At 34.9% G+C, this 14,400-nt stretch overlaps 1 protein-coding gene across 1 annotated transcript in view; it reads left to right on the top strand.

The window, feature by feature from the left end:
• MICU3 (mitochondrial calcium uptake 3) overlaps positions 1 to 14,400 on the top strand; it is a 41,865-nt gene that overhangs the window by 24,205 nt on the left and 3,260 nt on the right. The window contains exons 9-12 of the mRNA XM_029084150.1: positions 805 to 905; positions 2,676 to 2,847; positions 7,423 to 7,531; positions 8,513 to 8,670. Of these exons, the coding sequence (XP_028939983.1) occupies positions 805 to 905; positions 2,676 to 2,847; positions 7,423 to 7,531; positions 8,513 to 8,670 (540 nt within the window). The remainder of the gene's footprint in view (positions 1 to 804; positions 906 to 2,675; positions 2,848 to 7,422; positions 7,532 to 8,512; positions 8,671 to 14,400) is intronic.

The following is a 14,400-nucleotide window of genomic DNA, read 5'->3' as shown; positions in this document are numbered from 1 at the left end:
CCTAAACTGATTATACTAAAGTACAGAAAAGTCTCTCGCATTTCTTTAGTTCTTAGATGTTGAAAGGAAGGATTTGTATTGTTACTTCCTCATGTTTTTCCTTCTTGTTGATACATAAATACTCTTAATGGAAATTGCATTTTACATTTTTTACAGATCAGTGTGTGAAATTGAAATTAATATACTATATTTCAGAGAATGTATATATGAAATGCTTTTTCTTGGTACTTTATGTTGAACTACTGCATACTGTTAAAAATTTTTTCCTAGTTTCTTCATTTAGAGTTTCTGCTTCTATTACAAATTTATATCCTCTTCGGTTATGAAATAGTACAGTGCAAGTTCAAAGATTCCTGTCTGATGCAGAGACCACATACTCAGTAGATGAGGGACATTCTTAAGAGAATAAGTCAAAATATTACTTCATTATTTCAAAATTTCTTACAATTCTGTTGTTTTAAATATATTTTTATGGTTTACTTCAACTGACTAGAACATTTTTTTTCTCAAGAGTTTCTGGTTTTATTTTTCGTTATTTTCCTCCTTCATTGCAGCTTCCATTATATTATTTTGTTGTTTTAAATGTTTTCTACTAAATGTAATTAACAGTCTAATGCTATTTTGTGTGAAAATTGCATGACTAAATTAATTTAATGGATTTTAGTACCAAAGTATTTTTAAGACTGTGAACATAAAACACAGTCTTTTAATAGAAAGGTCTGTTATGATGATAGGCATTCTCATATTATGCTTCTGTAATTGATCCAATCATGGCCTTTATTTTTTCTTATTCTAATATTTAAGCGTGCTGATGATATTTCAAGTTCACTGTCAGATACTACACTGCTTGTACACTTTTTTGGCAAGAAAGGAAAAGCTGAACTGAACTTTGAAGATTTTTACAGGTGAGTAACTTTGCTAATTCCTTGTAAAAAATACTCGCATGCTTGTTCTAATTCACATGTATCATGTTACTATATGTATAGTTTATGCAGACATGTATATAAAGTTTATGTTCCCCTTTGTGTGTGTTATATATAAAAAGAGAAAAATAAAACATAAGTGGACCCACAATAAAAAGTCTTGTACTGATGCTGCTACATTTGGAAATTTTGTAGCACATGTGTGCGCAGTTGGTTTGGGGTGGAGAGGTTACACCTCAACCGTGTCCGTATTGGTATATAGGAACTTTTTTTCTTGGTTTTGAATTATTTTTATTTTTTCCCCTGTTTTTCAGTGCTTTAAAAAAAGCTTTGTGTGCATCTCTGCTCTTAGGCACATATTTAAATGTAAATATTTTTCTGAAGACATCATGTAGGCACCTTAAAGCAAGCTTCTTCAGGAAGAAATGAAAACACAGTGGAAGCTATTGGCTTAATTATTGCAGCAGTTAAAATACAATTTTAAAATATAGGGAGAGTGCCATAAAACTGTATGTTTCTGTATGATTGAAAGAGATACAGTGTTTGGTTATTGTTTCCTTCGTAAATAGTCCTTACACTTATTGTCTTTATAGTTAACACTTATTTATGCATCTTAATCAGTCAGATGTTTGAAAAATATTTTGCCTTCAAATTAGATACGTCATGAAAAGCATTCAGTATTTCACATCAAGTGAAATCATTCTGTGAGTTCAAAACAAGAGCCAGAAAAGAAGGTACTTTTTCAAAAGGCATCAAGTTTAATAGTCTATCTGTTGCTGTAAGACGTTGTGAATGCTAAAGAGGTAAAAACGTAGTAGAAATATTTGTGAAAGAGGGATCCATCAAGTTTTATTCAACACTACTTTACCAGCTCAGAAATCATTAAACTGTGGACTGATGAGAGAAGTACTATTGTATGTTTACCTTGCACTTAGACTTTTGCTGAGACATGCTTTTGATTTGAGCTCCTCATAGTTCTTCTAGAAGTTAAGTTATATATTAGGAAGGAGTGTTGCAAACAGTGTTTACAGGATGTGAACTCCTGGGAATCTGTAACAGGGAAGTGTTACCAGTTGTGGGTGACAGATGAACGTGAGCTCGCAGTGCAGTACTGTGACCAGAGAGCTAATTTCATCCCTGATGGTATAACTAGGACATTAAGCAGAATCGGGGAAGTTTTATTTCCTTTTTACAAAAGGGTAGCTGGCTTTATACTTTATCCAGTTTTGGTGCCCAGAGTATTCTAAATATGTTGTGAAGTTGCGAAGAGTTTATAGAAATATAAGAATAGTGAAGTAATAAAAAAAAAGTTTAGATTGAAACACTTTAAGAGCTCATCACACTTAGCTTGTTAGAAAGGTAAGGTTAAATCTTAATTTGTAAGTAACTATATGGGGAGTAGATTTTGGAAATTCATTTTTAGAAATTTATTGGAATTCTCAGTCTAGCATGTAAAAATAAAGATCAGTGACCCACTGAAGAAGACAATTAAGCAAACACAAACTAGAAATAAATCAGAAATGTAAGTATTAAGTCATTTTAATCCTTACTAAAACACTTCATCTTTGAACTTAAGATCATTGTATTGATTAGAAAATATGTCCACATAGATAAGGGATTTACCAATTTAACATCAGTGCTACAAAAAGGGAACTAATTTGTATAATGGTGTTTGGCTTTATATTCTGCGAGTCTTGTAAGGACATGAATATAAAGTGTTACCATTTCTTCATATTTATGTTTGTGCTTTAGATTTATGGATAACCTACAAACAGAGGTTTTAGAGATAGAATTCCTTTCCTACTCTAACGGGATGAACACCATCAGTGAGGAAGACTTTGCCCATATTCTTTTGAGGTATACAAATGTGGAAAATACATCAAGTTACCTGGAAAACATGCGCTGCAGAATTCCTGAAGAAAAGGTAATTGTTTAGCTAGGACAGCAGTGGGCCACAGAACCCAGTTCCAGTGTCATCAAGATGAAGACATAGCCTTATTGGACTGAATGAGATTCTGTCACTGAATTAATTAGCAACAGGATTTTATTATGATCTTAAGCTGTGTGTCTCATGTTTTTCAGATTACTTGCTGAATAAAAAGTAGAAGAGTAAAGAGCATAGAATTACATTTCATAGGATTTAGCTTGTAATATTTTTGAAGTTTAGATAACAAAGTTTAATATTACATTAAAATTCAGTTTAAACAGCAAAAAACATAAGACTTGAAAAAGAACAATTTTCTAGCAATGAAGCATTAAAACTTCTTTTGCACTGCCACTGGAATAGCACCTCTTCAGCAATAACATTGACACCCTTTATCTAGTTGTTTTATAGTCTTAATAATGGATCACTTGTATATAATTATTGATGGGTGTGTGGTTCTTATTACTGACAAGATAGAAAAGGTAATAAAAGCAGTAAAGGTCATGAGGTAGATAGTCCTTCATTTGTTTAACAACAAATGTGTTGTCAGAAGTGTATCTGAGAGAAATGTAGTGGCAACTGTGCATCAATGGTAATCAATAGGATGACATTAAAATTAGCCTTTCAAATAAGGGATGTTTTGGATATACTTCTGTTTGTGTTTGCAGAAGGAAATTCGATTAATCTGTCCTGGAAATCTAACTCGTTCAATGGCTATGTATTTTAAGAGCATTGACAGCAGAGCTTGTGGAGAAAAGTAATAAATCAGTTTGGACCATTGTTTATTTTTTGATTTGAGAAATTACATTGTAATTTCAGTCTACAGAGCAAGAAAGATCAGTCAGCTGACCTGACAGAAACACACTCCAAAAATACAGTTTTCTGTTCAGATATCTGGATTCTTCCTGTGGCTGAACAGCAGTTCGGTCCACTGAGAGATAAATATAGTTGGGGAGTGGAAAGGGAAAGCAGGGCTGTCTCTTTTGCACCAGATTAGGTGTAAGATGAAATGGTAAGATGGGATCAGATTTCCTCCTCACCAGCCCTTTATGAGTTCCCGCTCTAGCCGCTGAGGCACTCTGTTCTAACTACTCTAAAAGGTCTGCACAACTTTCAATATTCAGAACCAAGACAGTGCAATACAAATGGTATAATGCTCTTTTTGCATGGATTTTTTTTTGTTTAGGGTGAAATCAAGATTTCCCTATATATTTAAATCTGAAAAAAAATTAATAATAATAATTATTTTGGGGCTTGTATAAGAACAGTGATATAAGTATTACTTGAGTAGCTGAAAAATTACAGTCGTAGGTATAGAGAAATACTTCTTTGAATGGCAAAAGTGGAGTTGATTAAATAAGTATAAATACAGACACTTTATTTAAAACACAAGGAAGTATTCTTTGAATCTTTGAGGTTCATCTCTAAGCCTTCCAGTGCCACTGTCCTGATAGCGACAGTGCAATACAAATGGTATAATGCTCTTTATAAGAGCTTATATAATGCTTATATAAGTCTTCCACAGTAGTTTCCTCTTGACCTCTGGTGGGACCATCAGCTAGGGAAAACTTCCATGTAGAAGGCTGTGTCACACAGTTACAGGTTTGCTTATGCTGCATTCTGCAAATATCCTGCCACTTGACCAGTGCCATCTATCTGTATGTCATATGCGACACCTCCACTAACTAAAACAGGATATTGCCATTTTCCGTAGCTGCATATCGCTGGCTTGGTAAATGTGCTGTCAGTACGGTGGAAAAAGTAATCCCTGTGACGTCTCTTGTGCTGGCCACAGGCTTTTGAGAATGGGACTTTTCCTCTAATTGCCATGGAGGTGTTGTTCATGTTTGCACTTTTTTACACTTGTACTAACAATATAATTTGAAAATTATGAACTGTACTCTCAATTTTATTACAGTGATACCCTGCAATACTAATAGAAACAAGAGGATTCCATTTAGAAGAAAAATTAGTCTAGCCTATAAAATAATAGGCAGCTATTCTTACAGTTGGCAATGATAATCTTTCATGGTGCTCTATGTAGAAGCCTTTAAAGCAACATGATGATCATCTGGCGTATTGTAGTTGCACTAATATGTTCATCTGGCATGCTGCCTGCTCACAGGATGTTTTCCTCCTCTTACTAACTTGATGCCAAGCAGTGATTCATTTAAGCTGGCATCTTGAATTACTACAAATATCAGCACCTAAAGAAAGTCTGCATTTTTAAGAGCATTGGTGTATTAACATAACAGTTTTCTTTGCTGCGGTAAAATATCTAGTTATCCAAAATCTATCCAAATAAATTTAAAAGTTAGCTTCCTTTTACATAGAAAATAGTTTCTAGTAGGAAAATTCTGGGATATCTTCTTGTAGATAACTTCCAATGTCAAAACGCAAAATGTATGGCAAATACAAAATGTTATTATGGTTATCAGTTGAAATGGTCCTAGGAGAGGAGAGAGATGGTAGAATGCTGTGTGCCCAACTGTCTCTGAGTGTCATTTTGCCTGCCCTTCTGCCCCTTTTCTGTCCTTTCCTTGAGAGGAAATAGACATGTATCATTGCAGATTATTTCAGCAGAAATTGTAGAACTCTTAAATGAAACCAGATATTTTTCTCATTGCTAAAACATGGAGTATGTACAGTTTAGCCATAGACTGCAGGTGTGACTCCTTTATCTCCCTGCTTCATTGTCAGGGTCAAATCACGGCAGCAGTTTTCATCACTACTAAAACCACAGAAGCTAGAAAAAGGCTTGTTTGTAGACCAATGGTTCTCAGTCTTTCCTGTGTAAAGGCTGCTTTCTATCTAACCTGATCATCTCCTGTCTAGTTGTAAAGAGACAGGATTTTTGCAGTAGCCTGACCTCTTACAACATCTCCTACATTCAGAATCCTTACAGACAAATTGGTGCAAATTAAGGATTTTTAAAAAATCATTGTGAGCCTAAAAATGTCAACTCAAGACTTTGGTGGCCATTTTCTATTATTGCTATTTTGCCATAGTACCTGAGAGTCCCAGCTGGGCACTGAAGTTTCACCAGTCTAGGTATTTCACAAATATGAGACAAAATTATTCCAGTCCCAGAGAGGTTTCAGTCTAAACAGAGTGCAAGAAACAGAACTTGAACATAAACTATTAGATGTCACATACAACAAAACAAGAAGACAGCATTGGTTAGTATTAGTAAACTAAGCTTTTAAGATAAAAATTTAAAGGAGAATAAGGAGGTGGTTCTGCTTATGTCTGAGAGTTTCCTCCCAGTTGCAAAGGATGAAACAGTGAAGAAATAAGCTTGTTGAGAAAAGCAATTCATATTGGAGATGGGTCAAGCTCTCCAATCACAGTTTGTAAATCTGAGCTAGAGTTTAGGCAGAATCACTTAAGTGGTGGTTTACATCTCAAGTGGGTGGAGGCCTATTAAAGTCTTTTGTTTTAACAGTCTTACGTTGCTTTCCACATTTACCACAGTACTTGCTCTCTCATATGGGTTTATGCCTAACCTCTGCCATTTTCTCCTCTGCCACTAACCTGCTTCAGTATGTTTTGTGTCTTCCACCATACCGTAGTGACTGTGTGTATCTTTGAGGAGAAACGTAGGTCAAGATTTTAGTTTGAACAGAAAGGCTCCCAGGTCTCTCTAATTCTTCAGGGTTATTTTCAGAAAGAAGTAGTTAAAAAGCATAAAAGGATAAAAGCAGATAGGAGAGTAGCCAGGAATGATAGTTAAAGGAGGTCCGGGAGATCAAGGTTTGATGAAGAATGCCATCCCATGTTCACAATGGCTGACACACCATGGAGAATGAGATATAAGCAATGGTCCTGACTTAATTAAAAGTCTCTGTTTAAGGTCTCTTTAACAGTTGATTTAGAGATAGTTTATCAGGTCTTTGGATTTGTAGCTAAGGTGAGAGAAAAGCAGAACAAATATCATAAGGAGAGAGGAAAAAATAAACTCTTTTAACAACAACACTTTCAGAGAAAGTTTCCCAGAAGAGTTCTGAAGTCTGCTGAAAAGGCAAAAGATTTTTGAAAAGCTGGACAAACCCTGCAATAATTGATACTTGAAGTATCAGCTGAAGAGACTTAGGTGTCTAAATCTGGATATGTAAAAACTTCACTTTAAGGGACAAAGCTTAAGTTGTATTTATGAATTCATTCAATGCATTTATGTGAGCACACACATATATATATAATAGGGGTTTGCAGGTTTTCAGTAGTAAACATATTCCAATATTCATACAAGCCTAGATTCTTATTCTCGATATTGACTGCCGTATCATAATATTCCTGGAATTCTTAAAGATTGCCTTAAGCAATGGAACAATATCTTTGACTTCTTTTTGGGTGAGAATTGCTATCTGTTGCAGTAGAAAAGAGGAAAGATATCTTGCATTCCTCAGGAGATTCCAATTCCTTACTTAATTGATTTTGAATACGAATTATTTTTTCAGTGGATGTAGTTATCTGTTCTTAAATGAAGTAGACATATGTAACTGCGAGGTTTATTTATTCAGTTATCATCACTACTGATAGTTCTGATGGTGTATATTGTTCTTCCTTTTTTTTTAGGGTATCACATTTGATGAGTTTAGGTCATTTTTCCAATTCTTGAACAACCTAGAAGACTTTACAATTGCAATGCAAATGTATAATTTTGCAAGTCGTTCCATAGGTCAAGGTAAGTATTGATATTTTTGTAAAAGTCTATTGATAAAGATACAGAACTCTTGACAAAAATAGAAAAATGTTTTGTAATTCCTAGTTTGTAGTTCTAATGTCTCAGGTGAAAGGCTAGAAAGGCTAGGATTCCAGCTTTGAGAGAAGAAGGCTCAGTCATATCATAGGAGATATGATAGAGCTTTACAAAGTCATGTAAGTGGTGGATAAGATGAATGCTTTGGTCACCAAATCCTACAATACAAGAGTTAAGAGGCACATGATGACACCAATAAGAGATGAGTTTAAAGCAAACAAAAGCGTTTCTTTACGCAGTGGGCATCTGGAATCTGGCCTTCTATGAAGGCTGTAGAGTGAAACAGTGTTAGAAGGTCCAAAGAGGGATTAGACAGTTTTTTTAACAAATCAGTAAGTGAGTGCTGAAATAACTAGGTAGTTGTGTACTGACTGAAATCCTTAATACAACAGTTGAGATGCTTGGGGAGTGCAAGGTGAGCAATATCTGAAGCAGTCAGACTTGCTTGTGTGTTCTCCTCAAGTAGCATCTTTATGAGTCCAACACAGTAACACCTGTATAGTCCTACCTCATGTGGCCTTACCAGAGGAGTGTACTGTTTTCTCTGTGCTCTATTTCTTAGGTTCTGTTTTGTGTCAATTAAGTAGATGCCATCAGTATGTATGTAACATAGGTTTAATTATGATATGATTTTCTAATTTTATTACACACAGTATAGTATATGGACTGTTATCTTTTGTGTAAAATAATTGATACCAATTAAGCAGTATCATTTTATATCAGTTGCGAACTACTTGGTTTAGAACTGTGAAATTCAATCCTAATTTTCACATTTTCATAGTTTTTGAGTGTTTACATGTGAAAACTCAAGTTAAACATTTACTTATGGATTTCGTAATATGTTGTCCACAAATTAGGATTAAATTCATGTATTTTATTTTTTCTTCTGATATTCTGTTTATGCAGATGAATTCAAACGGGCTGTGTATGTAGCCACAGGTGTGAAGCTGTCACCGCATTTGGTGAACACAGTGTTCAAGATTTTTGATGTCGACCGAGATGACCAGTTGAGTTATAAAGAATTTATCGGCATTATGAAAGACAGACTCAATCGAGGGTTTAGGGTAAGGATTCCGATTTTTATAGTTATCTTAGTTGGCTTTACTACTTTCCACTACTTAACTTTAACACCTGTAGCACCAGTAGGTTGCAAACCAACAGTACATATGTTTAATGACATATGTTTTACAGAGATCCCGAAGCAGTCTGTAAGATAAAATCCTTCTTAAATTCTTGATTTTTTAATTAGAAAGCAATACATAGATGACAAAATGTACCTCATAGATAACATAATGTACCTTTATAGCACAAAAAAACAAATTGGACATGAGAAATCCTCTGCATACTGTCATTTCTTCTTTATTATGTGATTGATAGATTAGCATTAAGAATTTTAACAAGGGTAGCAATTATGTCTGGATTGTTTGCTTGGAAAAGAGAGTTTGTCTCAGACTCAGGCAGTTTAGTGGAAGGTCAACAATTGGCTCTTCTAAAATGTTATTTAAAATACCAAGTGTTGATAATGACTGGTGGAAACTGTTGCAGCAGAAGATAGTTTTAATTTTCAAATAAAGCATTAGTGAAGTGGTGCTGAACAATGCTGTATTCTAGTTCAAAGTTGCTTTTGATAATTTAACCTTGTATCTAATATATTAAATTACAAGAAGCTAGAGGGCAGGAAATTACTTTCAGAAAATTTTCATAGGGAACAAGCTTGTAAATCATATTTTGCCTTTTAGGTGAATGTGTAGGCCTTGCTGCCCTCTTCAGGTTCTGTGTAGTACAGGGGAGTTTTATAGTAGCAAAAAAAAAAATTATTTAGAGTATGATCAATAGAAGTCACTGTTTTTCTTCATATGACAGATATTAACATTTTTAACTAAAGGTAAAATTATGTTTTTACTGACAACCTAATCCCTTAGACATAAATTTTAAACTGTATTATGGTTCCTAAATTCACATTTCAGTATGTTATTTCTGTAATATAACTCAACTTGACTAGTAATTTTTTGTTAGCTTCCTAAATATAATTTTAGAACTTTCTGTGAAGTGGTGTTGAGTCTAATAGTTTACTTGTTATTTTTGTAATATTATGATCAAATGTAAAATGTGGATTATAACCACTGCATTTGTAACAAACTTAACTCCTTGTTGGTCCTCAATTCCTTTTATTATGGTGTGGGAATGATGATTGTTTCATAACCGTTTCAAGATGTTCAGCTATATGTTTTAATTGTTTACTAATTGTAAGTAAGTGTGCAGTGTATGTAATTTAACCAGAAAACAGTCTGCTTACTAAGTAATTCTTGTAAATGTATTACATGTTTCTATTTCACAAAATGCATGACAGAAATCACATATAATCCGTAAGAACCTATATCATCCAGCACTATTCTGTCTTATGCATGTATCGTTCTTTTGCCTAGGCCACTATAAAGTACTCCAGCAGACTATAAATGAACTATAAAGAATAGCCAAGGATGTTCGGAAGAGTAGCACCATCTTCCATAAAGTATATGTCTAATTTTAATTAGGTATATCTCCTAGATTGCATAGGAGATATTAATGTTTTGGTCCTACATTCAGACATGCCTACATGCAGACTTGTTAGATTATTCAGAAAAATGCTTTATCTTCACTAATCAGTAGTATTCCACGACAGTTGCCGTACCAAACTTAGGAATTACAACTTCCAGTAAGTTTTCATAAGTGTCACACAAGCCTGATTTTTCCAAGAGTGAGTAGTAGTTAAAACTGCAAAAATTTGCCTTTTCAATTTAATTAAACACCCCCCTACCCACCCCAACGTTGGTTTAGAATGAAAACGAGAAAACACATAAGAAACTTTTGCCCAGAATAAATTGCCAGAAAGTGTCATTAGTTGCTTCGTGTTGTTTGTACATTAAAAGTTACAGTGTTTAGTGTGGGCAGAACAAGTAAAAGTTTACCCTCTTGCTCCTACAATGTGGAGGGCTCAAATGTTATCTTGTGCTAAACCAAAACTAACAAATCACTAACCTTTTATTTGTTAATAACTGTGTTTCGAGTCCATATTAAGATTTGGTCAGTTCCATTATACAGATAGAAGAACATTATAGCTTCTGCTCATGTAATATTTGTAGCAACATAGAAATTTTTGCTGTGAGAAATTTGAACCTGTTTATAAAGTGTAAAAGCCTGATATTAATGTTAAGTATCCTACACTTGATGTCTGCCCAAATCAATGTAGTTTCTGATTATCACTCTAAAAACATCTAAAAATAACAGTTTAAAATAGGCCTATGATTTGAAGTATGATTGTACAATTGACATCTTATACTTAGTAATTCAACTTCTTTTAAAGTTGTTTTACTAAAATGTTTGCCCAGAAGAATCTTGAGGGCTTCACAGAGTGTGGTACTGGGACCATATATTTCAGAAAAGGGCATTTTGTAGTTGTAAAGTCTGACTAAAGCAAACATATTTAAGGGCAAAGAGTTACACAAATCTGGTGAAACTGGAGTTGTGAAATGTCAGTCAGTACCTACCAGCTTTGTCCTATTTATTATAGTTCCTTATAGGAACATTAAATAAATATTAGTTTTAACATATATTTTAGGTATTTTTTTGGAAAAGTATAAGTCTTAAAGAGTTCATCAAATTGAATTTCTCTCTTTCTGGAATAAAGTATTCTGAAACAAACTAGTATATTAAGCTGCCATCAAGTGGTCAGTCAGAGTATTGCCATAAACTTATTAAAATGTGCAGATATGAAAAGCTTTATTTTTGCTTGCTGTTTGGTTTAAAATAGTTCTTTCCTTTTTTTTTTTAAATTAAAAAATATGTAAGAAGATTCCCTTTCCTTTATAAATTCCACTTTTAAACTGAAATATTTGCAACTTAATGACTACACGATAAACATTTTACCTAGCACAGACTGTACTGTACCTTCTAGCTATTTGTCACTTAAAGCCATTTTTTGTATTATTTTCATGATACCGTTGTCTTATGCTTACCTCTGGCTGCCTTCACATGTTGTCTGCATCTGCGCACTTCTCCGTCTTCTGCTCCACAGGGCTACAAACCTATACAGAGGTATACTACTTTCAAATCCTGCGTGAGGAAGGAACTCTATAGCAGATAAATGACGGTATGTGTTGGCTGCCTAGTCCGAATGTGCTGGCATGCTTGCAGGAATGGCTGAATGTTAAGCTGTCACTGCTTTGTTTCCCGTTCCAAAATTCAGGAAGAGGTTATCTGACTGTAAGCAGTGTAGTAGCTCAAAGTGTCACATTGTGTTTTTGACTGAAGCAATACAGTTTTATTCTTGAGTTGGCAATGACCGACTCACACTGTCACTGTTTTGTAAGCCAGCTACTTATTTTGTACTATGTTTGAAATAGAGAAAAGTATTCTTTCATAGTTTCTGTTGCTGTTTTCTGTCTGTCCTGTGACCACTTTTCAAATAATTTCTCAGGTACCTATAGCTCATAAGTATTTACCAGTGAAGATTATAGGGCAGATTTTTCTTCCTGAGAGACTGTTAATAACTTGATTCTACTTTGATTTATACAGTTACACTTTTTAAAACAATAATGTGGTTTTGGCTCAATTAATGCTATACCAGCAGTTTTCAAAAATCGGCATTGTGCCCATACATGACCACCATGGCTGTTTCTGCGTATCCACTACATGAATATTCATTCTTACAGTTAGATCGTACTGTAGGTTTCAGGGTAAAAACTGGGGTGTGCATATTCTGTAGCCACATTGTGAAACTGTTTGTCACAGGGTGGACACAACAGAAATGCGTTAGTAGACATTTCTTCTCTTATGTAACAGAACTGTTTGCTCCTTTGCAATTTAAGGTTCTGGTGCCAGCCCTTTTTTATGTCTATATTTCTAGACTTTGCAGTATTTGCTAAGAAGGCTGTTAACAGCTCATGTATGTCCCAGGTATATTACTTTGCAGTGGGGAGGAACAGAGAGGTGTACGCCATGATAAACAAGGCCCCATAGCCTGCGATCTGGTGAGTGGACCCTGTGGAGCAGCCAGCACATCTTGTGTTCCTGAGCCAGGGCGGTTTGACTATCATTCCTCCTCTAATTCTGATGGACAATGTTAAGTTGAGATTTCTGGTCCAATAACCATCTTCAGATGCCTCCATACATAAGTATATTGGCATCTGACCTTCAGAAACCTCCCCTTTCCTATCATATGCCTCTCTGAGCACTTGTGTGCCAGGGAACATGGTGGGCCGCGGGTTTAAATCTTTCTTCCTTGACTGTGAAACAGCATGGCAGGAGAGGAATGTATGTATACTAAGCAGAAGTTTCTTGGATCCTGTTTATTTGAGGTGATGGTTGGCTTCTAGCACAGTTGAAAATAAGTCTGTAAGGATGAGAGGTGGGGTCTGTTTACTCAGACTGGTAGCCCATGAGCTCACCAGTCCCACTAGTTGTTTTTTTTTTTTTTTTGTAGACCCCTGTACAAGATCAGTAAGGTATATATAATTGGAGGGAAAATACCTAAACTATAGACCTGTTCCCATGGAGCAGCTTGTCATGTATCCCAGGTTGTGATCTTTGGGAATCTTCATACCCTTTTTTTTTTTTTTCAGTGAAATGTCACATCTTTTGAACAGGCTGATTCTTTGAAATTCAGCAGTAAAGATAGCCTGGGGCATGTCCAGGCTCACACAGCTTATTTGTCCTCCAAGAAAGAAGACAAACATTCTCTTTGATCTGCATATGCTGTTCTCTTCTAAAATTTAGCATCCATAGGATTATTTCTTTATTATTTTGATTAACTATTAACAGGTTTTTTAAATCATACTTCCTCTTTATAACTCGCATACTAAAGCATTTTGCTAACATGTGAGGAACAGAAAAGGAAATTTGATCTTAACAAAACATCTGGTTTCTCCACCTGATTAATGGGAAGTGTAGGTGACTAATGAAATAGTTAAAACAACATTTTAGTAATACCACTCACCAGCCACATAAGAAGAAACACGTGGCTTTAGGTTAATTTTATGTAATTTTGTCTCTCTGAAACTTTTGGCTCTTCCTTTCTTCCTTTCCCATGACTTTTTAAAAATCATTCTTTTGGGAGTACTTTGTCTTTTTGTCCCCACTAGTTCTAAAACAGCCTACATTGTAATTGCATATCAAGTATAGTTTAAACAGTAAGCTTTTCAAGATAGGGAACAGTTTTTACAGGAAAACTGGCAAAATGTTACACAGTCACGATGCTTTCCTCATAATTTCTGTGAAGGATATGTGACCAACTGGAACAAAATGCAGTGTGACACAAAAGAATCCAGTGTCTAATAATCAAGGCAAATAAGATTAGCTTGGTGACAAAAAGAGAGACTGTGGTAAAAGCATCAAGTTTATATACCTGGACATCCTGATAGAGATCTGAACTCCGGCAATAAATTAATTCATTCATCTGTTGAGATGGGGTAAACTGGGAAAAAAAATACAGTGGGAATTTATAAAAGGGGATTTTTGTTCAGTCTGTATTTTTTCTCAAGGAAAAAATTTGAAGTTAAATTATGATATGTCTCCACTATGCACTGCAAGACAGTACAGAGAAACCAGGTTAGTTCTCAGTGCACTGACCTGGCCACAGGCAGCCTCACTGACATAGGGTAGAGGTTGATGGTTTTTTACCCTGCTTTTCTTCCCACCTGGAGCTCCTGGATGCTGTAAGAAGAATGTTTCTGGTACCTAAGCTTGCTTGTGTATCAGATATTTGTTACCTGCGCACTGAAGAATACAGTGTAAACCTCATATGTATAAAATTCCCT

Source organism: Antrostomus carolinensis, unplaced genomic scaffold (assembly GCF_000700745.2).
Source record: "Antrostomus carolinensis isolate BGI_N321 unplaced genomic scaffold, ASM70074v2 scaffold11833, whole genome shotgun sequence".
Taxonomy (NCBI): domain Eukaryota; kingdom Metazoa; phylum Chordata; class Aves; order Caprimulgiformes; family Caprimulgidae; genus Antrostomus; species Antrostomus carolinensis.
This window is presented reverse-complemented; position numbering and strand designations above follow the sequence as displayed.